Genomic DNA, 24119 nt, shown 5'->3' with positions numbered 1-24119 from the left:
CACAGTTCCAACACAGATTAGAAAGCTCTGTGGAAAGTAGGGAGTAACTTTAAACTGAAGACAAGCCATTAGCAATTAATTCAGAGGCTTTTGTAGGCCATTTTTCTCCTTCTGTGTCAACCTTATAGATAGAGTTATTATAGGATAGCAGTTTCCTGCTGTTGATAAATTAGCATCAATAAACAAGGTAAACCATTCCTATATAGCTGTACAAGAAGACAGTGTTCTTGATACTAAGTCTTAAAACTGCTGGTTAAACATATGTAAATATTATTGGCTAATTGTACTGTACTTTGTTCCTGAGCAAATAGACTATGGTTTTTTTTTTCTAACTTCCCCAGCAAGTATGAGGAAAAAAAATTCTCCTTTACCTCCCTCCCAAAATGGAATCACAGAATGTTTGGAGATACATCAGCTTGCCCATTATAGAGCTGTCATTTTTTATTTTTTACAGATTGCAGTGCACTATGTGATATGCTTCTCTATTTATATAATGTATAAACTGACATTTCAACATGATGAAGTGTTTTTTTCTTTAATAAGGCATTCCTTTCCTTCTTTGGCAGAGGACTGCTTCAAGGATTTTATAGGATAAACCTTTTTTTTCCTACCTTCAACTGACTTTTTCAGTGATGAATAGCCCCTTGTTTCTGTTACAGGATGTACTTTGCAGCTTCACTTCTTAGGGCAACTGTTTTTGCGGATTTGAAACATCCACTACACCCCGTGTAGTACCACTTTGTGGCCTCTTGAATACAGATGGCCCAAGTAATACTCAGTTCTGTTGATAATCCTGACTGGATGCTTTTAGCCAAATGGCAGACAAAGGGCTTGCTTGTGCTTCTGCTGGCCAAGATTGAGAAGTATGAGAAGCCTGGCTCCTTCAGGTCCAGGGGAGAGAGGACAGGAATTCCACCCTTGCAGGTTGAAATGGTTTGAAAGCTATGCCTGCTAAAAGCAGCTCTGTTGTTTGACTGAAGCACTATGGCTGAAACTATGCTTTATCTGAGACTCTGTTCACTTTCTGTAATAATCTGCTGACACAGCTAAGCTAAACCAGCCACCGCCACACAGAGAGATCTTATGATGGATTTAGACTAGGGTTTCTCACACCTCAGAAAGCTGAATGAGCTTCCCCCCTCCAAACTAAATTCAGAGGCACATTCCAATCTTAAAATTAAAAAAAAAACATAGGCATCTCAAATGAACATTATCTACACTTCAGTTTTCACACCAGTCTTTGTGTCTAGACTTTTCCTCCTAATTTTTACATTTTTGGTATTGTTTCCTACATACAAAATGCATTTTAGTACATTTATATCCCAATGTTGTATGCATAGCACTCTCCTTCAATGTTGTCTTCACAGCCACTCTGAAAGTTAAGTTATTGTAACACAGGGCTGGCCAACTTGTGGCCCTTCAGATGTGGTCCATAGCCTTTGCCTCAACTACCTAGGGCTGATGGCATTGCAGTCAACAACATGCAAAATATCATATTTGTCTACCTTGGCACTAGAGATAGTGGCCAAAATCTGTTGTGTACAGTAAGCCAAATTGTAACTTTTGGTCCATTCCTCCCTGGTAAGCAAAATGTCTCCGTCATTATTCTCAGGGTATGCACACTTACCAAGCCATGTGTCCCATGTCAATTATGGGAGATACAGTTTGTTTACCAGAGAGCAATGGATTCAGAATTACAATTTGGTGGTGGTGCTGCGAGTTAAACTGCAGAAGCCTCTGTGCTGCAAGGTCAGAAGACCAGTAGTTGTAAGATCGAATCCACGTAACGGAGTGAGCTCCCATCGCTTGTCCCAGCCCCTGCCAACCTAGCAGTTCGAAAGCATGTAAATGCAAGTAAATAAATAGGTACCACCACAGTGGGAATATAACAATGTTCCGTGTCTAGTCGCGCTGGCCATGTGACCATGGAAACTGTCTATGGACAAATGCTGGCCCTACGGCTTGGAGACAGAGATGAGCACCGTGCCTTAGAGTTGGACGCAACTGGACTAAATGTCAAAGGGCATCTTTACCTTTACTTTAAGCAATAGTATTACGTCCAGCGTCTTTTTTGAGCAGGCTTACTGATGTAGGCAGGCAATAATGTAAATAGACTGGGATGGCAGAGTAAGACTAAGTGATGGTGAAGATAGATACTACATGTGTGGTGCTGCAGCACAACAAACTTGATGATCGGCTTCTCAGTCTGAGAGTTTCTGTAACAGCTCAGGGAGTAAGAATCCTGGGTTCTGTCCAAGAAGTCTTGAGGTGCCTCGTACATTCTAAGCAAAATGAGGCTATCCATCTTTAGGAACGTTTTGAAACTCATACATTTAAAAAGTAGGAATCTGTGAGTAGGTAAAAGTACTTAAGGTAAACACCCTGGCTCCCCTCCTTTCTGACATTTCTCTCGTCTTGTAGAGACAAGACAAAAGGCTCTTTCTGAAGCAGAGCACTGCCTTTGCACAAAAAGGCTCTTCATGCCATTATAAGCATGAGAAAACCAGGGTTCCTAATGCTATAAAGAGTCTCCATGCATAGAGGTTCTCCTCTCTTCCTTATGTAAGTAAAGTGATGGAGAGGTAGCCTTTGGTCAGGTGTTTGCCCTTAGGTTCAAATTAGAGAATATGTTTACCACTTAATTATTTTTTTGCAGGAGTGGTCTTTCAAATGATAAATACATCTAATTTGTGTTGTATAATAATGTTCACCTAAATTATATTATACAATGTTGTTCACCTACCTTGTTTTGTATCTGAAGTGTTTTGTAAGTGCTGATTGGAAGGTATTACTGTACAATAATAGTAAATAATAGCAAGCTGTCAAGTTAATTATGACTTATGGCAACCTTGCCTGGACTTTCTAGCTCCAGAGGACTCAGAAATGTTTTACAGTTCCTTTTTCTGGGGTATTTTCTTGTACTGTGTACTTTGCCCAAGGATACACAGGCTGTCTCCGCTCTGCCCCAGTAGGCACATAACTTAATTTTATGTGTAATTAGTGAGGCTTAGATTTCTGAGGAAATCTTGTTGTAGTTAGAAGAATGAGTTAGTTGGAGGGATCACTCATTCCCCTTACTGTCTAGTTTGGTCTTTGCTTTGCTTTCTGTGGTACATATGACACAGCATGGAAGGATAGGTTGATGGGAAGAGATAAAAGAGATACACAAGACTGTTACCTTTCATATCTCTTTTATCAGTTGTCCAGTGTTTCATAGACAGAACAGCTGTTTTCAGCTGTTGTTCTGGCTTGATATCTCCTACTTTTTATTTACAGTATTTTCTTTTAAAACATTCACACTTATTATTAGAAAACAATAAATGTGTAATGTAAACAGAAGTGGGAGGAATTATGATTAAAATTATCTTCAGCCATTAAGTTTGTTGCAGTAAACTAGCCCATCTATCCTCATTTCTCTTTTGGAGAATTGTGATTATACACCATGAGTTGGGTTTTTTATTATTGTTATAACTCGTTATTACAATTGGTTGTGTATTTGCTTGATTTATGATTGAAAAATAAAATGCAATTTTAATTGGAATAATAAAGGGATACAGATTTCAAGAATATAATCCTACAATTTGCTTGTTTATTAGTTTATTTATCATAGGTTTTATCATGTTGTCCTCCACTGAGCACAGGATGGTGTTTATGGTGGACAGGTTACCCTGCTTTTATCTTTCAAAAGTTCTGGGAAGTGATTTAGGTTAGAGTACTACAACTGTACCAAGGTCAACAAGACTTTCATAGCTGTCAGGAATTTGCATACAGATGGATCTGACCACCTCAGACTTTATTGTCTCACTTAACAGCTCATGTCTGTGCATATCTTTTCAATAGTAAATCCCATTGTTTTAAATGGGGCTTAATCTCATGTTAGTTCAAACAAAATCCAGTTGCTGGTCCCAACTAGCCTAGGCCAATTGAATCAACTGTTGAATGGTAGTCAACATTTAATTTAATCCCGTTGATTCAATGGATAGATTCTAGCAATACTACAACCTGAATTCAGGCCTCATGCTTACATTATTTTCATATTTATCTGGATACGTCCCATTAAATTGGTCAGTTTGCTTTTGGTTAGACATGCATAAACATTGCCTGTTACTAATTTTGCTCAACTGAAGCTGAAACAGTTTAATCATGAGTAATGAAGGAAGTAAAATAATTTATATTCCATAGGCTCTTCCTAAATGTTCAAAATAGTTCACAGGCATTAGATCAATAACACTTATAATAGTTTTACAATAGTTCATCATTACTTGTCTGAAAACATTATATTATGTGCTGACTGGATAGCTCAATGATTTATATATTTGGCTGCAGAGCCAGAGGTTGGGTGTTCAGTTCCACACTGTGCCTCCTATGAGTAAAGCCATCCTGTATGTCCTTGGACAAGATTCACATTCCTAGAGAGACTGCAGAAGAAGGGAATGGTAAACTACTTCTGAGTAGTCTTTACCTGGAAACCCTTGAAAAGCATTGTCATAAGTCAGAATTGATTTGACAGCACATGATTATTATGTGTTGGTGGCTAGAAATAGGATTATAGCTGCAATAAGTGCACATGAAGATAGAGATGTATATTAGATTCATCAGCTCATGAGGTATATACTATACCATGCTTCTACTTGACTTTTTAAAAAAGGAATAATTAAATAGATTTAATTTGAGGGATTGTTTTGTTTTGTTTCTGAGTCTGTGCTACAGCTTGCAATTTTAATTTATATTTTGCAGCTAGGAGTTCTAGGAGCCTAAGGTAATTCCTCAATTTATCTCTATCCTTAAAATATTAATTTCTTCTTAAATCCTTAAGGCATCAGCCTTCAGATAAAATTAAGATGCCAAGTTGAAAGAAAGGTTTCAAGAAGTTGTGAAAACGTGCACAGAAAAGCAATTTAATAGGACATGTCTGATAGGACATTTCTGATCCTCCAAATCATGATTTGTGAATTATGCCAGCCAGAGGGATTCATAATCCCTCCTCCTCTCCCCTCAGACATTTTATAGTGTACTTGGAAACCATCGTTTGGAGATTAGCAAAACTGGCTAGCACCAAACCTTAAATGTCACCAATATATGGGAGGAAAGTGAAAATGGGAAGGCATTAGCTGGGAAAGAGCAGCAAGCCCATCATAACACATGATTTGAGATTTACCTTATCTTGCATGACCTGTAAAAATCCCCCCATTTTAATGTGCATAGCAGTGAGTCCACAGTGTAGGTTATTGGTGGCCAACCACAGAGGTCTGGAGACTGCAAACACCCATGCCTGAATTTTGGAGGGTTGCTTTCTTGACTTTCACCACCCTTTCTTTTCTTGCTCACATGGGGTTGTTTTTTTTTTTAAACTGGAGAAGTTCCTCTGTGCCATTTTACTGCCAATATATATATATATATAGTGAAAGTACCTGATTGGTTCAGCCCTCTCAAAAGTAACAAAAATGCGCTCTACCCTACAACTCTTTGAGAAATAAAGAGGATTTTCAGAGCCATTAAAAAAATAATTTGGGAGTTGCTGGGGTCTACAGGTACAAGGAATAATGTCTGGGCCCCTGTGGGCATTATGTGTCCAGCGCCTCTGGCGCAACAGGTTTCTCAAATATTGATTGCCTGCCTTGCACAGTCTTGTAAGGAAACAAACAAAAAGCAATCAAATTTGTTTCTGTCATTAAGGGTACTTTTTAACAGTTCCTACCCTTACAGCATGTTGGGACAATGAAAATGCACCATGCTAAATGTGCCAGAAGTTGGGTTGTTAATAGTTTGACCACATTCAGGGTAATCAGAAATTTCTTCTGTCAGAGGAATGTTTTATTTCATTGGTATCAGGAAATACTCTAAAATAAAAAAGCTGTAATTTACTTAGTTTGACCTAAGTTTATTTTACTTTTATTTTACCTTGCGTTTTCTGGCCTTGAGTATGGGATGGAACACACTTGATTCTGCCCACAAAAACATTGGCTGAAATTCTGTTGCTTATTGTAGTAAGTTGTACTACAATAGGCCCATTGAATCAGTGTGCATCTGGTGGGTCAACACTTCCATAGGTTCCATTGATTCAGATGGGCCTACTCTAGTAAGTAACTAGACTAAGCTCATTTGAATCATTGAAACTTATGGGACCCATCAAATCCACACTGATTCAATGGGCCTACACTTGTAGAATTTGCTGCACAAAACCACAGCTTTGGACATCTTGCATGTGTGTATTCTTCAATACAATGGAATTCTCATAGGTCAGAAAATAACCCACAATTCACAGAATGCAAGTTGACTTCTGGTGTATGAGGTTCAGTCAAGGCAGTGTTCCCTAGTCTCTGAACTGATGTCAGGGATTTAGGGATGCCAGATTTATTACTGTAACTAGGAACTTTTCATCATAACTTTCATAGACTGAAAGTGTAAGAAACACTGTGAACTAGAGGTGTGCATATTTGTGGTTTTGTACTGCCACTCCTTGGATCCCCCAGGCAGCATAACCAGTGACCATGCTAGACAGGGAATCATAGTCCAGAATCTATATACTTGTACTGTACTTTTAAACCAAAGGAAATCAGCCATGAGTCAGCTGTCTGTTTCTCCACCCAACAGTCCAACCAAACAGTACTGTATAATGGCTTTGCTGACCTTTGATCACAAGGATTGCTCATGGCAGCTTCATATCATTGTATCATAACCTGGGTAGGGCTTCTAAAAGAAGTGCATATGTCAAACTCTTTCTGTGCTGTATTGAAAGTTGTCTGTCTGCTAGGATATAACTCAGTGCCAAAAATGTGGACACAAGCAAAATCCCTCATGACTTTAACGATGCAACAATTTTCCACCTTTCTAAAAGGAGAGGCAATCTGTCATAGCTGACAACTTTGTGACAGCCACCAAGGCATCTCACTTCTAAATACTGCTGGGAAAATTCTGGCAAGATTCTTTCTGAATCACCTCATAGGACATTTGGAGAGAGGCCTCTTATCAGAAACTTAGTGGGGCTTCCAGAAGGAATGAGGTACTATTGACATGATTTTGCCATTCAGTAGCTACAAAAATAGCGTCAAGAGCAGCATGTCAATCTCTACGCAACATTCATAGATTTGACTAAAGCTTTCATGTGGCATGCAGAGGTTTATGGAAAATCATGAAGAAATTGGGATATCCTGAGAAATTCACACACATCATTCGAGAATTTCATATTGGTATCCAAGATGGTGATGTTGACAGGAATTTCTGATCCTTTTCCTGTTACAAATTGTGTAAAACAAGGCTGTGTTCCTGCTCTTTTCATTCTTGTATTTTCTGTGATACTCTGAGATGCATACAGGGAAGAAAACACTGGTGTTGATCCTCACAGTTGTACTGATGGGAAGCTGTTCAGTATGTGGGATGCAGACCATAATTAAAATCTCATTTTGCATAATATGTGAGCTTTTTATTATCCGGTGGCTATGCACTTAATGCAACCCCGCTTTAGAGAGAGAAGTTGTGATCTGTTCTCTTCTACCTGCAACAATATTGTCCCAAAGATCAATACTGATAAGACAGTGGTGATATACCAACCTGCTCTGGGTGTACATTCTGAGAAACCAGTTTTGAACACGCCCTTATTGCAGTGTGTAAGTTCACATATCTTGGCAGCACTGCATTCTCATTGATGATGAAGTGACCTCATAAGTCTTTAAAGCTAGTGCTGCTTTTGGAAGATTTTGATCCTCTGTGTGAAATTGATATGGAATCAATCTTTCTCTTAAGCTGAAGGTGTACAAAACTGTTGTTCTGTCCTCTGTACTTTATGAATCAGAAACATGGACTGTCTATTAATTCTTGTGTAAAAAAGCTCAGCCATTTTCATCATACCTGTCTTTGGAGGATTCTCAATGCAAATGCCAGGATAAAGTGGCCTTGGCCAGATGAGCGATATATAAATTGAATGAATGAATGAATGAATGAATGAATGAATGAATGAATGAATGAATGAATGAATGAAGTCCATGACACTGAGATCATTGAACAAAACAGGTGACAAGTAATTTTACAATTTTGAAATAGCATCAGTGGTCTGGACATGTTATCAGGATGTGAGATTATTGTTTCCCAAAATGAATATTCTATAAAGAGCTTGTTGCAGGTTCTCAACTGCACAGTGGACAGAAGGAATGATTCAAGTATACACTGGAGACTTGAAATTTTTTAATATTAACCATGTGAATTAGAAAGCTTTCGTTGAATATTGCCAGGTGGAACACTGTCAAACAAGGGGTTAAAGAATTCAAGACAAAAAGAATCAAGGATGCACAAAGGAAGAGAGAAGCAGGAAAGCAAGAATGCAACTTGACACTCAATCAAGCCCAGGATCAGTTGTTTCCATATTTTCCAGGCTCGTATTGGGCTAGTTATTCACTTGCATGTTCAACAACATGCTACTACTCAGTCATAACCACTAAATGTTTCCTCTTTTTGCCTTTAAATTATGAATCTAATGGAGATGGTCATGTTTAAAAGCAAAGGACAGACTGAGATTTTATAGTTTTGCTGATCTTTAATCACAAGGATTGCTCTTGGCAGCTTCCTGTCATTTCTTGGGTGGAGGTTCTAAAAGAAGTGGTATTGTATATATCAAAATCTTTCTGTTCTCTGTTGTGGGTTGTCTATCTGTTAGGATGTCACTAAGAAACGTCTAGTCTGGACCACATACAGTGATTGCCCACAAGACGATGTTAATTTGTTCAGCGAAAATCGTTGTTTAGTGAAAACATTGTCTTGCGAAATGTTGTTCCCCATTGGAATACATTGGAATCCGTTTAATGCGTTCCAGTGGGGAAAAATCATCATCGTTTTGCGAAAATCGCCCATAGAGAAACCGTTTTGCGAAGCGCAGATCAGCTGTAAAAATCGCTGTCTTGCGAAAAATGGTCCCGAAAACACCCGTTTTGCGAGTCGCGGACTCAGCTGTCAAAATCGTCATCTTGCGAAAATCGGTCCTGGGCAAAAAAAAAACTGTCTTGCGAAGCATGGTCTGAAACATCATCCAACGAAAATTGCCCATAGGAAACACCGTTTTGTGAAGCGCTATAGCGATCACAAAAACTCATTGTCTAGCAAATTAACCATTTTGCGAGGTAATCGTCTAGTGGGGAACCACTGTATTTGAACTAGAAAAGGAACTCTGCATAAGCAAGTTACCATATTTTTTAGTGTATAACACTCCCAGTGTATAGGACGACCCCCAATTTTGTCCCTTTTCCATAGGCAGAAGCGAGGGAGGAGCTGCTGCGACCAAAACCTCCTCCAGTGCCATTCATGAGCTCCCTTTGGGCAGGGGACAAGGTGTGAGCTGGAGGTGAGCCCCACAAGTGGTGCTGGAGAAGGCAGTGGGATGGCAGCAGTAGCAGCTGTCAGTGGGAAGCCGCAAGGGGCGGCTGAGCACAGGTGCTACTTTGCCTCCACCTCCTGCTGCTTCCACCACCACTGAATCACCTCCTCCAGTGCCACTCGCGGGCTCCTTTCGGGCAGGGGATAAGGCAGCGGTGTGAGCTGGAGGTGAGCCTGCAAGTGGCACTGGAGAAAGGCGATTGGGCGGCGGTGGCAGCTGGAGGCAGAGGCGAAGGAGCAGCTGTGCTTGGCTGCATCTCATGGCTGTCCATTGCCTCCCACCGCCGTTGCCCAATCACCTCCTCCAGCGCCACTTTTGGGGCTTACCTCCAGTTCACGCCGCTGTCTTGTACCTTGCTTGAAGGGAGACCATGAGTGGCACTGAAGGAGGCGATCTGGTGGCAGCAGTCGATGAGCAGCTGTGAGAGGCAGCCGAGCACGGCTGCTCCTCCACTTCTGCCGCCTTCTGTGTATAAGACAACACTAAATTTTCCCTCTAATTATTTTAGGAAAAAGTGTCATTTTATACATGGAAAAATATGCTACAGTACTTGCATGAGGCTGCTTGTGCCAAATGCTTTTGTTGTTGTCATTTACACGTAGTATTTCTCTCTTGAAAATCAAAGATGTAATCCTTTTTTTAAAAAAATAATAATAATTGTGATACAGGTTTAATGCAGAAAATAGCCTGTTCAAATCTATATACAGAAAATTGAAGTTTAAATATATATTCAGGAGCTTGTGTTATAATATGTTACATAATAATCCATTGTTTGACATACTTCAGGTTAAATCCTGTTGCACTGCTATGCGGTGGGCATATCTTTTGGAGGCAATTTGCCTCAATTTGAGAAATCCCAGTAGACATTATCTGCTGCATGCCGAATCATGCAAAAGATAATGTCTGCAGAGATTTCTAAACTTAAGGCAATTCACCTCTCAAAGGTAACACCTTTTGCATAGAAGCACAACAGAATTCTAGCCAAGGTGTGTTACATTTCAGGACAACAACAAATTGTTTTTCCCCCTGTTGTTGTTTTAAAATTGACTTACTATAATTCAGTTTAATTAGAATTGTAATCAGATTTTGAGCATCATATTCCAAAAAGCCAGAGTACTTTTTCGCTTTGTTTCAAATGTCACTCCTAGGACATGGTCTGCTAAACTTCATTTTCATGCATTGCTGAGAAATGATTGCAGGTTTCATTTCCATTACCGAGTTATTAATATTATTAATGAGCGTTCTCATGGATAAGCACACTTAAGGAGGATTATCCTTGGGAATTGGGAGTTTTACAGTTCGTTAATGGGGTATAATTGGCATTTGAAAAGCTGTCAGCCCTTAGAAAATTAATAAACTTATTTTTATTTATATAATTACTTTAGATTATATTCTTAATTTAGTTGGGGGAAGAGTTACCATCTGTATACTGCACCAAGACTGTTCAGAGTTTTTCAAATTGTTTTGTTTTGGTAGTAAAGATTGATTTGTTATGAGTTAAAAATACAGTGGTGCCTCGCTTAGCGGTTGCCTCGTTTAATTATGTATTCGCTTAGCGATGAGGTTTTTGGAGTGATTTTGCGCTCCGTTTAGCGATGTTCCCTATGGGGAAATTTCGCATAGCGATGTTCGGGACCTTGCCTCGCTTAGCGATGACAGTTTAGGTCCCCCTGTTTTGCTTAACAATGTCCGTTTTTGAGTTCAATGCATTCCAATGGGGGAGAAAAAAAATTCACCAAAAATTAATGAAGACTCAGAACAAAGCCAAATTAAGTTTGCAAAGTTTTTACAAGGTGCACTAACGATCCCAAGCATTTAAAACAGTTTTTGAACATTTTAAGGCACTTTAAAAATAGTGAAAACGAACATCACAAAATCATTGGAATGCACTGAATAGGCTTCAATGCATTCCAACGTGGGAAACATTGTTTCGCTTAGCGATGTTTCCTATGGCGATTTTCACTTAAGGACGGTAATCCGTTCCCATTGGAACGGATTAACCAGTTTTCAGTGCATTCCTATGGGAAATGGTGTTTCGCTTAGCGATGTTTTCCCATAGCGATGTGTTTTTTTGAACCAATTAACATCGTTAAGTGAGGCACTACTTGTGGACATAATTTCTTATCATCTCTGCTATTTAATCTCTTTCTGTACCATTGCTGTGTTGGTTAACTCTGAACTTTGGTGTTTTTTTTTGGGGGGGGGGGTTCCATTCATTAAACACACAGCTGATGTTCAAACACCAAAATGCCGGTGTTTATAAGGGAGGTATGTGAGACATTTTACTCATACACTGAGCACTTTCGCATTTCTTAATCACTAGTGAATTGTTTGGCTGTAGCCAAAATATTTAGTGCATTGCCAATTATTTCTGTGGTAAGGCTTTAAATGTTGTAAGCTATATGACAAGAATAAGGCTGTTATTCCCCTCCCCCCGCCCCCTCAGGTCTATACTCATAGGTGAGGATAGAGGAAAGTTTCACTTTGTTCTAAAACAGTTTCATAGTGCCTTGAAGACCAGCAAGTTCTGTTTGACATAAGCTTTTCTGGACTTCAGTCTACCTATTCAGATGCATGGAGTGTAGCCTTGGTGGAGAGATAGTTATGCAGATAGTGGGTTAGGAGGTTATGGTTGTTGTAGGTTTTTCGGGCTCTTAGATCCCGGCCATTGGATCCCGGCTGTGAAAGCATTCGTGAATACATTGAACGGTTAGGAGGTCATTTTTGATGCAGAAGTCTAATACAGCAGAATTCGTTTATGCCTAGCAAGAATTTCACTGTAAATTAGAGACTGTGCATGGTCCATTCTTAGGCACAATCAAGATGTAAGTGGAAGGCAATTTGTGATTACCCATATGTTGTCTGGCTTCCATGGTCCTTTATGAAAGGCTTTGCTGTCTAGATCTGATGGCAGTTGCAGCCAGATAATATCTGGAGGACTCCACATTGCTCAACTCTGCTGTGAACTAAGCACTCCAATTTAAATATTTTTTTCCATTTACCTAGAAGAGGAAACACAACTCTCATAACTTCCATGATTCTTTCTAATCAAATGGATTTGCTATTCTGCAGCTTCTGAATCATCTTAGATTCCTTTTCTGGAGCTTGCAAATCACCATGGAATGAATTTATTCAATTTATTCAATCAAACATTAAATAAATGGGTTTTCCTCAGAGAATGACAGATTCTGTATGGCTATGACTGATTCCTATCCAGGGTCAGCAAATCCTAACTTACTTTAGTAGATACCCAAATTTTGACTCCACTATGACGGACATCACCCCTCCTTCAGGCAGAAGAGGATGGGTGTGTCTGACAATATGCTGAGCTCAAAATTAAGTCCTACCACATGTGTTATAGGTTAGCCTTTCCTAACTATGCTGGCTTTGGCTCTGTCAGATTGTAGGGGCAAATGAGATGGAAAAGAATTTTTTAAAAATATTTTGGGAGCCATATCCAGAAACACGAAGATTTACCAGTTGCCACGAAGTAAAGCAGCCATTTCTTGTTCACTATTTCTCTTGTACGTATGCAGGCTCCAAGCCCTTCCATATGAGAACAAAACAAATGATATGGAAGATGTGAGAATTTTAAAGATTTTCTAGCAGCTGAGCAGCCCGCACACACACATTTGAGTTGTGAACATGAGATCAACCCCTTCATTAAACCTGTGTTTTGTGTGGCATTAAAGAAAAAACGTTAAGGAGCATGGGAGCTAGAGGAAACAGTTACTGTTGTTATTGTTGTTAAATATTAATTCCTAGATTAGTTCTAAACTTGGTTTGTCAGACTTGGAATAAGATTTACAAATAGCATCATGCATAGAAGAAATATTTGTTTAGCTAGTTGTGGTTTTCTTTAGCAAGAGAGAAAAAGCTGAATGATTCATTTTGCTCGATGGAAGCTTAGTCAGCTCTGGCTTCATCATGGTAATCATTAATGGAACAAGTGCAGTCAAGTTGGAACAAGTGCAAAGAGCATGATCAGAGGAGTGGAGCCTCAGGAGAAGGAGGTTCAAGGGAGCTTGCTTGTTTAGCTTAAAAATAATAATTAAAAAAGACGGCTGGAAGAGTATGAGTGCATGCATTGGGAGGAAAGATGAGATAAGACCTGGGAGAGCAAACAGTGCTGTTATATTATAAAAGCCCCCAAATGTATGGCTTTTCATTTAACATTTATATATTTAGGCTGGAAAGGGGGAGGGAATTTGATGATTTACATATCAAAACAATTCTAGAAGATCATATTTTGATGCAAAGCTCCTGACTCAAGACTAGCCTTGCATGGTTTCAGACCCAGGCCATGTAGTAATTGCAGGTGTTGGTTATCAGCATGATGGCATCGCTTGTAATCCTTATGGCTGTGTGGTTTATTAATCTCTTCTGTATATACAGCAGGCTTGTATCTCTACCCCAGTGGACAAACAGCCTGAATCAAAAGCTAGAGTTTCCTTCCAGCTATGTATTACTGCTCTTGATAGACATTCTTTTGGAACTACCATCAGATTGGCAAGGTGCAGCTTCTGCATTTCACGCAGCCTGCCACTGGCATTTCTTATTCCTTTCATGGCAAAGCAAACACACAAACACACCACCACCAGCAGCACCGGAAAATTTTAAGGAATGGAGATTAATTAACCTGTGTTTTCTGTTCTCGAACTTTTGTAAGAATTGCAGTCTTTACATAAAATAGTTCTGGACACTCCCCCCCCCCATTAAACTAGAAGTGGATGTCCAGGAAATTCTAGTTTAAAGGGGTGTGTGTGCATTCCTGAGTCTTATGTGAACTTTGTAGATGTCAGGGACACAAATGCCCCTCCCCCAGGCCTTCCAGATTTGCCCAGTCCAGATTTGACTATTTGCTGTTTTACCACTGCTGTTCTGACAATTGGCCCTCAAGACTTTAGCTCTCTTTATGCATTTAGAATATTCTGTGAGGGCTGAAAGCTCTGTGGCTCCAGCCCCCCCCCCCATTACTTCCTTTGCGCTTGGCCTTTCATTCTTCTTCAGCTATGCAAGAATGTTAACTGTTGTTGAGGACCCTGATAACTGTTGTTGAGGACCAGTTGAACATAAGTAAAGCATGTGTTCAGACTGCACAACTCCATGTTGTAATGTCTTGGAACTGAAGCGGTGGGGCCAGGTACACAGGAGGTGCAGACAGTACAACCTGACATTACAACCTTTAGTCTTTGAGCATTTTTCTGAACACCTGAAGAGGGTTTTTCTTTCTGAGAGTTCTGTGTGGAGGCAGTAGAAGCATGGATGAGGGAACTACTCCATCCAGATGCCCTATGGTGGATTCCCTTAAGACCTAGTACATAGGGGGTTTTCTGCTTAGTTTTCCATCTAGAACAGTGTTTGGTGTTCTAGGTATAACTGGACTGCAACTCCATCATCCCTTACCTGTAGTTATGCTACTCGGGGCTGATGAAAATTGCAGCCCAAGAATATTTTTAGAGTCTCAAGTTGCCCTCTTGGACACAGAAGCAACATCTCATAAGCCCCCTCCCCATTTTCACCAAAGAAGCATTTGATTAGGTTAGTACATAATTTGCAAGGTTTGTATAATGGGTTACTTTGGGACTCCTTGGGATTTTGTGTAAAGCCTCTTTCTGGGCTTAATGGGTTTAAAGGACCTAGCTACTTGAGACAAAGTTACAACTGGTTAAAGTAGTTTTAAAAAAGTAGCCATGTTAGTCTGTTTTGTGAGGCGACATTGATGGTTTGAGTGTGTGGTTTGGCCCGCAGATCATCTCTGCATAGGCTGTAGTAATGGCAAATGTTCATGGACATTTCTGTCATAATTGTAAATTAACTGTGACTTATAGAAGTAAATGTAGTAATCCCATTCAGAAAATAGTGATTTCTTTAAAAAAAACTGTTTTTCATTTAAACCTTTCAATAGTTGGGTGCCCAACCCCAAATAAAGGCACAGATATGTATATGTGTGAATCCTGCTGACTGTGATAAGCACAGGAGAATATTTGTAGACCCATCCTTTTAATGAAATGAAATTTACATAGTTTCCAGCATTCCTCTTTCAGCTAGTGAAGCTGGAATCTGTAAAATATAACAGGAGAGTTTAATTGTACTATGTCTGCCCATTTAAAGAAGGAGAGGTATGTTAACATTAGCTTGTTCCTTTTTGAGACAAGCACTGAGAATGTGGAACAAGATAGATATGACTGTAGTTAGTTGAGGCTAAATGCACACAGCTACTCTTCCCATTGGTAGCGTTATTTGGAAAAAAAATGTTAAACATATTTCTAGAAAAAAATTAAAGGGATGTTCTCACAAGAAATAAATGTGTGCTTTCTTGTGTCCTTTCATTATACAGTATGTAATTGTTAGGAATGTTAAACTTTGGACACAGAGCTCTCTGTGAATAACTGCTTCCAGGTACCTCCCATGTGTGTCTGTAGACCCAATGTAAGTGTTTTCACGGTGTAAGATAATGGTGTGATATCCCACCATCAGGTAGAGTTATATGGGATGGAATCTTCCAAACGGGGAAGCTATCCTGCAGTGTATGAAGGAATTTGGCCCCTAGCTAGTATGGATAGTTTTTAGAGTTGACCATATGCTTACAAGATCAATATTCTGGTCTCTACTGAGCCATGAAACTTAGTGCATGATTTTGGGCCATGTTCTTAAATGACAGGATTGTGCTGTGGGAATGAAAAGCAGAGGATAATAATTGAGCCTATCATTTTGAGCTCATTGGAGGAGAAGCAGACTGTAAATACAGCAAACATATAAATGATTACTTTCAGCACAATTAGTAATGAGCAAAATGGGTATTAACACATCATCCTGCAGGATATATGTGCATACAATGGGGTCTTGACTTGAGAACTTAATCTGTATTGGAAGGCGGTTGTCAAGTCAAAAAGTTCTCAAGTCAAATCTGCATTTCCCATAGGAATGCATTGAAAACCATTTAATCCGTATCTGCTCTTTTCCGTCCATAGAAACTAATGGGAAGCTGCTATTCCGCCTTCGACCACTAGAGGGGGATATTTTGTTTCTTTTTTTCTTAGGTCAAGAAAGGTTCAGGGAAGGCAGGGAAAATACAGTCCAGGCAAGTACAGTACCAGGCAGCCTGAAGACTGTCTCCCAATCCACTCTCTAAACGCTGGGAGGAGTGAGGAAGCAGACAGGCACCCTTTTCACTGGCCAACAGTTAACTGAAAGTTCACATTTTGCACTTTCCCTGCCTCCCACATGGTTTTTTTTTCAGTTCTTAACTCAAATCTAAGTATGTAAGTCAAGTCAATATTTTCCTATGAGAGCGGTTCTTAAGTCAAAATGTTCTTAACTCAAGTCGTTCTTAAGTCAAGACCCCACTGTATTGCAAACCTTTAGGCTGGGTTGATATTGCTGTGTGAATAACTCCATGGATACTTGTGGCAGGGTCTTTACTAGACTACTTGGGATTAATCAGTTCCTGTGCAAGATTCATTTGGACTGGCAGAGCTTTGGCTTACAACATGGTACAGCCATTTTAGGGTGGGAATGACAGAAGATAACTGTGCTGCTTAAAATCATCACAGGCACTGTCTGATAGGTGCATCTGGTACTGTACCTATATAACCACATCCTACACAGCAATCAAGTTCTCCTTTGATGTGCCACCTGGGACAAACATGAGGTTTCTCAATGCCTATATATTTGTTTTTTCACCTTGAAGGCATCTCTATGTCCTGCAACAAATAACAATTCTCCATTGGGTAAGCCAAAGACTAGAAATGTTACATTTTGAACAGCCTCCAAAGTCCCTCAGCCAGCATGGTCACAGGAGATTTGCTAACTCTGGCTTGAGCTTACTGTCTATCCAGAAATTCTCAGTCTCACAAAGATGACAGGAGCATTGCTGAAACACTCATTTTCTCACTAGTCTGCTGAGGTACATAGCTGTGATGTTTAGAGATGGGCATGAATAAGTGCTTCATGTCAGGGAAACCAGAGCCCACCAGAAGAGGCAGGGCTGGGAACCACTGATTACCTGTTTGTCCGAAAGACGAACCAGCACAAGCCACTGGTTTGTGCCCATCTCTAGTGATGTTATTTTCTGATGTTCCATGAAAGATAACTTATGGAGTTCATTTTGTTACTGAAGTCTCTTATTCTTTTATAGCACCTTCGTGATTAAGGGTGTTTCTGCCCTTAGCATTAAAAGCAGGCATACAGCCTGGAAGCATAATGGTATATCAGTGATTCAGTAATGGTGTGTGATTGTAATGTGTCTTTAAAGAAAATTGTAGCTGAATTGTAGCTGTCATTATTAAGTCAAAGAGGTTGGAAAGTATAAAATTACAATTTGCTTTGCATTCATTATCCTGGTTTTGTTGTGCTTTACAGACATTAGCAGATTTCCCTGCAATAAAACAGAAATGTTTTTGTTTGAAGGGTATATTAAGTGATTGTATGCGTGTATGATAGAAATTGCTGCTTTTAAAATCTGGGACTTGATAGTTTTCCAAATTGCCTAGATTCTGTTATTTTTTAAAAACAAGCTTCTATGGTGACATCTGGTGGTAGTTCTTAATTTTTTTAGGTAACATTTGAAGCAAAGTGTGGAAATTGTTGATGGATTTTTCTTTTTATTTTTTTAAGTTGAGGGAGGTAGGGTTAGAGTATGTTTGTCTAATTTTTTTAAAAAAAGCTCTCCTCTTATGAATGGAGGAGCCCAACAACCCTTGGCTCTCTCAAACACTTCTTGGTGTCTCCTGTGCCTGGTCTTTTCTGTTGCCAACTTACTGCCTTGCCATGTCTTCACAAACCTGCCTAATAGGACAAGGGAAAGGGGGGGGGGACAGAAGAGTTTCCCTCTAAGGATTCTTGGGAACTGCAAGCCCCAGCATTCCTTGTGGTGATGGAGGCTGAATGAGCGGCATTCTAACACTGCAGTGGTGTCACTCCTGTTGCCCTGGTGGAGCTATGAAAGAGGATATTGGCATATGGAAACTTGAATTGCTTAATAACAATAAACATTCTTAAATATGTTGAGCTCATTCATCCCTTTAGTTCTAGTGTACTTTATGGAGAAAGTTTATTATTGTTAGGGAGGGGATAGCAGTATTTGTAACAACAACAACAACAGTATGGAAAAGGAAAAGCTATTGATGACAGTTCAGCAAAAACAGAACTTTTTAAAAAGTGTTATGCTCAGGCTTTTCCAAGATGTGTTTATTTGATTTCTGCTTTGTTACCAACTTCTAATCTATTTAGAGCAAGAATATTAAGGGCATGAATAAATGAAGTTAAGCACTCTTTATGGAAAATATTATATATGGTGTCATTAAATATTATTTGAATGGAGAATGTACATTAAAATGGCAGTTATGCACAGGATGATTTGGTGGATAGACTACAGTTTCCCCCCCCCCAAAAAAACTTCCCATAATTTGTGATTATTTGTTTCTTGTTTTTTAATGTTGATGGTGTTTCATGTTGACCTATATTTAAGAGCCATGGAAAAGACAGAAGGATTTCATATTTGATAGTGATCAGGCATACAGCACCAACGTTAATGCCTTTTCTTTTCCTTATGTTTATAAACAGGTACAATAGCAACTGCTGATTTGCTTGACCGGGAGACTACTTCCCATTACTGGCTAACCATTTATGCAACAGACCAGGGCGTCGTTCCTCTGTCTTCCTTCGTTGAAATCTACATAGAAGTTGGTAATGTTAATGACAATGCTCCACAGACTACTCAGCCGGTTTATTACCCAGAAGTCATGGAAAATTCACCCAAGGATGTGTCAGTCATTCAGATTGAAGCCTTCGATGAAGATTCAGGCTCTAATGACAAACTGACCTACAAGATTACTAGTGGAAACCCACAGGGATTCTTCTTCATGAATCCTAAAACTGGTAAGTAAATCCCAGATGCTGTCTCTTGAAGTTTACAGCAGAGCACTGATTCCCAGATGTTTAAACAGAAATGAGAACACAACAGATGAGAGAGGGGAAAAAGTGATTTCTGAGTTATGATTTGTATATGTACAGAAAATTCACGAGTACCTTCAGGGCCTGTCTACATATCTGAATAGCAAGGTAAACTTGTACTGTGAATGCAAAGCTTGGAAGTAGAGAATCAGATTTTGATGTTTTCCACATAAAATCTTCTAGCAAATTAAAAAGTAAGGCTTGGGCTAGTGGCTTTCTCTCAGAAGTCCTAATGTTCTGTAGCCTTGGAATGGGAATATTCAAACATGGAATCCTCAGTCTGTATGTGCAGCTCACTCAACATACAAAAAGAAAACATATGTCTTCTTTTTCCAGGACCTGCTTGCAGTATAATGTACTTTCATGTGCTGTCAAACCATCTGAGCTCTGGAAATTCATTTTAAATACAGTATCTGGAGACTGAAGCAGGAGTCGCCTAAGAAAGATTAAATATTTGTATTAACATTTTATATTTATTTTGAAATAGAAATTGGGCCACCTTGCAAAGGAAAACTAAGATACTTCATGGCCTTATATAGTCTGTCCCTGAGCATAAGATCATAGAAGGACAAGGAATAAAGAAAACCCTAGCCGAGATTATCAGAAAAACTTCAGGTCCCATTCAATCTTGAGAGTACATAGTTATTTGTCTGTTTCATAGTTTTGATCCTTAACTCCCATCTGTCTCAAAGAAAGATTTATCCCATTCATTAGCTTTCCAGACAGTTTGTTTCACTTCCTTGTGCTTCATCTTTCAAGGAACAGATTAAAGTAACATATGCAGTGCATTGTGTATCCTTTGATGCCCTTTTTTAAAAAACTGATGTTTATGTCAGAGGGCCCTCCTATAATTTCACAAAGAAATTGGCAGTATATTCATTGTTTTGAGTGTCCTCTTTTTTACATATCACCATATAGGAAAGAGAATAACCATTTCCCACTATTTGTGAGCTCTGCTTGGAAAACTAGTTTGATAGTTGCCTGCTAGTTTTGAGATTGTTATAAGCATTTTGTGTAAAAATCAGTGTGTAAATTGGTAAGATGGTGTGCTCTATAGTATTTTTGTAGTTTCCTTACTCGTGTTTCTTTCTATCTTAGAGATTTAAGCTGTTGCTTTGATGGAGGAAAGAAACCTTGTAGAGACATTTGCATATTTGAACTTGAAGTGCCCTGCTTTCTCTCTCATTCTCTGTCAGGGGTGTGTGTGTGTGTGTGTGTGTGTGTGTGTGTGTGTGTGTGTGTGTGTGTGTGTGTGTGTGTGTGTGTGTGTGTGTGTGTGTGTGTGTGTGTGTGTGTGTGTGTGTGTGCGCGCACACACACAAATGCTGAATGACTTGTATATAGGGATGCACAAGTAAGCAAATAATTTAATTTGCAAATAAATATCCAGATTAATACTTTATATTTACTGTATTATTGATTCTCCATCAATAGCAGCTGAGTTTGCTGACCCACAGGGTCACTTACAGCTTTGCAGTTCTAAGATGATGATGATGGTGGTGGTGATTGTATCTCATGCATACACACACTCTAATGGTTTCTAAACAGGCCAGAAGAAATAAGCAAAATGTTAAATGAAATAATAATATAATGTTCAGATTAAATTTTTAAAAATAGGTAACATCATTTTAGAAAACTTGTTGTTTGAAAAATTGTTACTTATTATATCAGTTTTTCCTTTCTCAGTATGGTTTGTCTCCTACCAGTTGTCAATATCCATAAGCTTGTGTATGCAGATCCTTTCAGGGATTTGGCATCTTTCTGTCTCCCTACAGTTTGAAGAAGGAAAACACTCAACCTTATTTCATTGTTAGAAAGAGAACACCATGTTAAATCTGAATACAATGGCTGGAATTTAAGCTTCTCTACTAGTAATGGCTCAGCCATGTGAGCTACTTGAATTCAAGTGGAGAGGAGGAGAGCTTTGCTAATTACCTAGGGACTACAGCCCTTAGATTGTAACTCACAAACAAAAGGGTTTGATTGATTCCCCTTGGAGCTGCCTCTGAATCTGCTTTAAATGTAGATTGGTTAACTTAGCAGTAATTAAACATTCCTGGTTCAAAGCTACATGTAAAAGCAGTGCTAAAGAGAGACCCAACCCTTGAATGGTGCAGAGATTTCTCTGTTTACCTGAAGCATTGCTGGTCTATATTCCCTGTAGTACATGCATAACAAATAACTGTCCTCATGATAGGTTTCCTGGGCAGTGCACAAAACTAAACTATCAAAATAGATTAAATGATTAACAAATTGAGTTAGGAAACCTCCAAACAAGTTAATTCAATACAAGTGGGACAGTCAATAAAGCATGATTTCATACCAAAAATCCTCTGGTATATTTGTGCCAGCTAATGGCATAACCTTTGGAAGCTTACAGTTAAGAAATCATCATAGATATTTAAGAAAGCACCATAGCCATTGTGTACTGAGTCATAGAAGTCAGCGTGCAAAATATAATATCTACAGTGCTTTCTTAACTTGAATCCATCTTTAAACACTATGCTGTTGATAATGCAACTGTGCAAGAAGAACTTGGTGAATCTTCTGGTGAACAAAAAAATTCTTCATTCAATGTTGAAAAGATCACAGTGGTTGTGTAGATTAACCTCCCTGGGAAGGCCGTTTCATTTAGCAAGTGATGTGTTTTCTAGTGCACTTCATTTGGTATGGGTGTTTAGGAGCAGGGCCTCTGAAGAGACTCTTAAGGTATGAGAAAGGGCATGTAGGAAAAGGTGGTCTATTAGGTAACACAATTTCAAGATATCTAGAGCTTTAGAGTTGGAACCATCTATTCATGTTGGTTCTGGAAATAGACTAGGAAACACTAACAGCTGATAAAGCACAGGTGTAATGTAGACTTGAAGCTAGGAAAAGTAGTAGTAGCAGTAGTTGATGTTATTTTGTCTGCTAGGCATTCTGGCCGGGAGTTGTAACTTTTCAAGGCTTTGAATGTGATGAGACTTCCCAGTTCTTTTAAATGATACTGTAGCAGTATTCTAGATAGTGGCAGTTCCTGAACCATTTTTTCAAGATAGCTCTACATTGCAGTAGTCAAACTGCCATGTGAAAGAATAAAATTTCTGTTTTATTTGATGTAGCAAAATACTAGTGTGTATAAATTTCCAAACTTTGAGAATTCTGATGGCCAGGCTATTTAAAATACACATAGATCAAATGAGAATGATGAGGTATTTGTGAAAAAGTATTGCATTAGTTGATGTCCGTCTGATTTTTCGAAATCATTCGTGAAAGAGCTGCATTGTGGAGATCTGTCAGTTTTTATCATCGTATCTGTTTCCAAAATTACAGATAGGAAAATAGTTTCATAATTGCATATGATCTCATTGGTCTGTCTTTTTCTATTAAGAAGTCAATTTCATGTTTTCTTTGTTTACTTTAGCACTATTATTTTTTAAAAATGCCTGACACCCTTATTGAACTGTACTCAATATATTTAATGAGGACTTCAAAGTATCTTAAACAAAGGAATTAAATGGTTGTTAATGAGCGTACAGGAATTTCACAATGAGGTTTACAAGCGTCTATTAAAATTTTAGAATGCTCCAGTCATAAAATGCAGATAGTCAAGCTTACTTCTGCTATCATCTTACAAGTATTCTGACCCTTCAGGGCAACTGTGGTGGGTAATCTGTAAAAAGAACAAAGTGAAATAGGAAGTGGCTGCAACTGCAGACAACTTCCAAAGACTTCCGATAACACTGGAAACTGCCTAGTGAGGAAATAAAAGGACCTGTGGTTGCAGAATAGCATACTGTACTGCAAAGGAAGCCTCCATTGTTTGACTAGTGAAGGTTTTATATTTCCTGCAGTATGTTTGAGTCAGCAGTGGAAAAAAACTAAAGTTCCATTTACCTGCTTTCTTATCAGTATATTTCTCATTCATTTTTACTCCAGAAGAATTTATTTATTTATTTATTTATTTATTTATTTATTTATTTATTTATTTATTTAGATTTCTACCCCGCCCATCTAGGCCAAAGTTCTACTCTGGGTGGCAATTTATTTAATCTATATTAGTTTTTAAACAGTGGCTATTGTTAATTGCCCTTTCTTTGGCAGAAAGGAGAAATGGCTGGTTGACCAAGGAGATTTTTTTTTTTAAGTATCCTTTTATTCTGTGTTTTATTTGTATTTTTAATATTGTTCTTATTATGTATTTTAATATGATAGTTGTTTAATTCTTTTTTTAATATTGTAGTAATTTATTATTTACCTTTTAACTTCATTTCTTTTAAATACTGTAAGCTGCTTTGGATCTTTTGAGAGAAAGCTGGCATATAAATATTTTAAATAAGGGCAGGGTATCTATACAATAAATAATGAATAAACAATAATAAAGAATATTTTTCAGTAAGGATATACTTGCAAATTTTATGGTCCTCCAAAAATGTGGGAAGGGGTCTCCTGAGACTTCAAGAACAAGACCAAGGGGCTTTAAGCATTAGCAGCAGTACTTTATATATTTGCCCAAATTACAAGGTTTTCTTGCAAAAAAGCTTGTGTGATTCCCACCCCAAAGAAGTCCAGAAAATTACACAAAGCTTCTGTTGCTATACTCTAACCATGAGTCTCATTCTGCAGAGTCTTCATTCATTCTTAGTTGTACCTTTCAGATTAAATCAAAATCAGTATATGGAACATGGGAAATAATCAGGCTGGGACTCATGTTGAGCAACTTGTTCGGAAGGAATAAATGTAGTGTATAAAGACAATGAGTTTTGCATGCCATATTTACATGCAGATTAGTGGCTTCCACATATTCTCTCTTTCTTCT

General features: G+C 38.7%; 1 protein-coding gene across 16 annotated transcripts in view; it reads left to right on the top strand.

Moving 5' to 3' along the window:
• Positions 1-24119, top strand: part of FAT1 (FAT atypical cadherin 1) — a 142918-nt gene that overhangs the window by 35178 nt on the left and 83621 nt on the right. For all 16 annotated transcript variants that reach the window (XR_013545496.1, XM_078393971.1, XM_078393965.1 and 13 more), the window contains exon 3: positions 18932-19246. Coding sequence is in view for 15 of the 16 variants with exons in the window: in XM_078393971.1 (XP_078250097.1) it covers positions 18932-19246 (315 nt within the window). In the remaining variant the exon portion in view is untranslated. The remainder of the gene's footprint in view (positions 1-18931; positions 19247-24119) is intronic.

This window comes from Pogona vitticeps, chromosome 5 (assembly GCF_051106095.1).
Source record: "Pogona vitticeps strain Pit_001003342236 chromosome 5, PviZW2.1, whole genome shotgun sequence".
NCBI classification, from domain to species: domain Eukaryota; kingdom Metazoa; phylum Chordata; class Lepidosauria; order Squamata; family Agamidae; genus Pogona; species Pogona vitticeps.
This window is presented reverse-complemented; position numbering and strand designations above follow the sequence as displayed.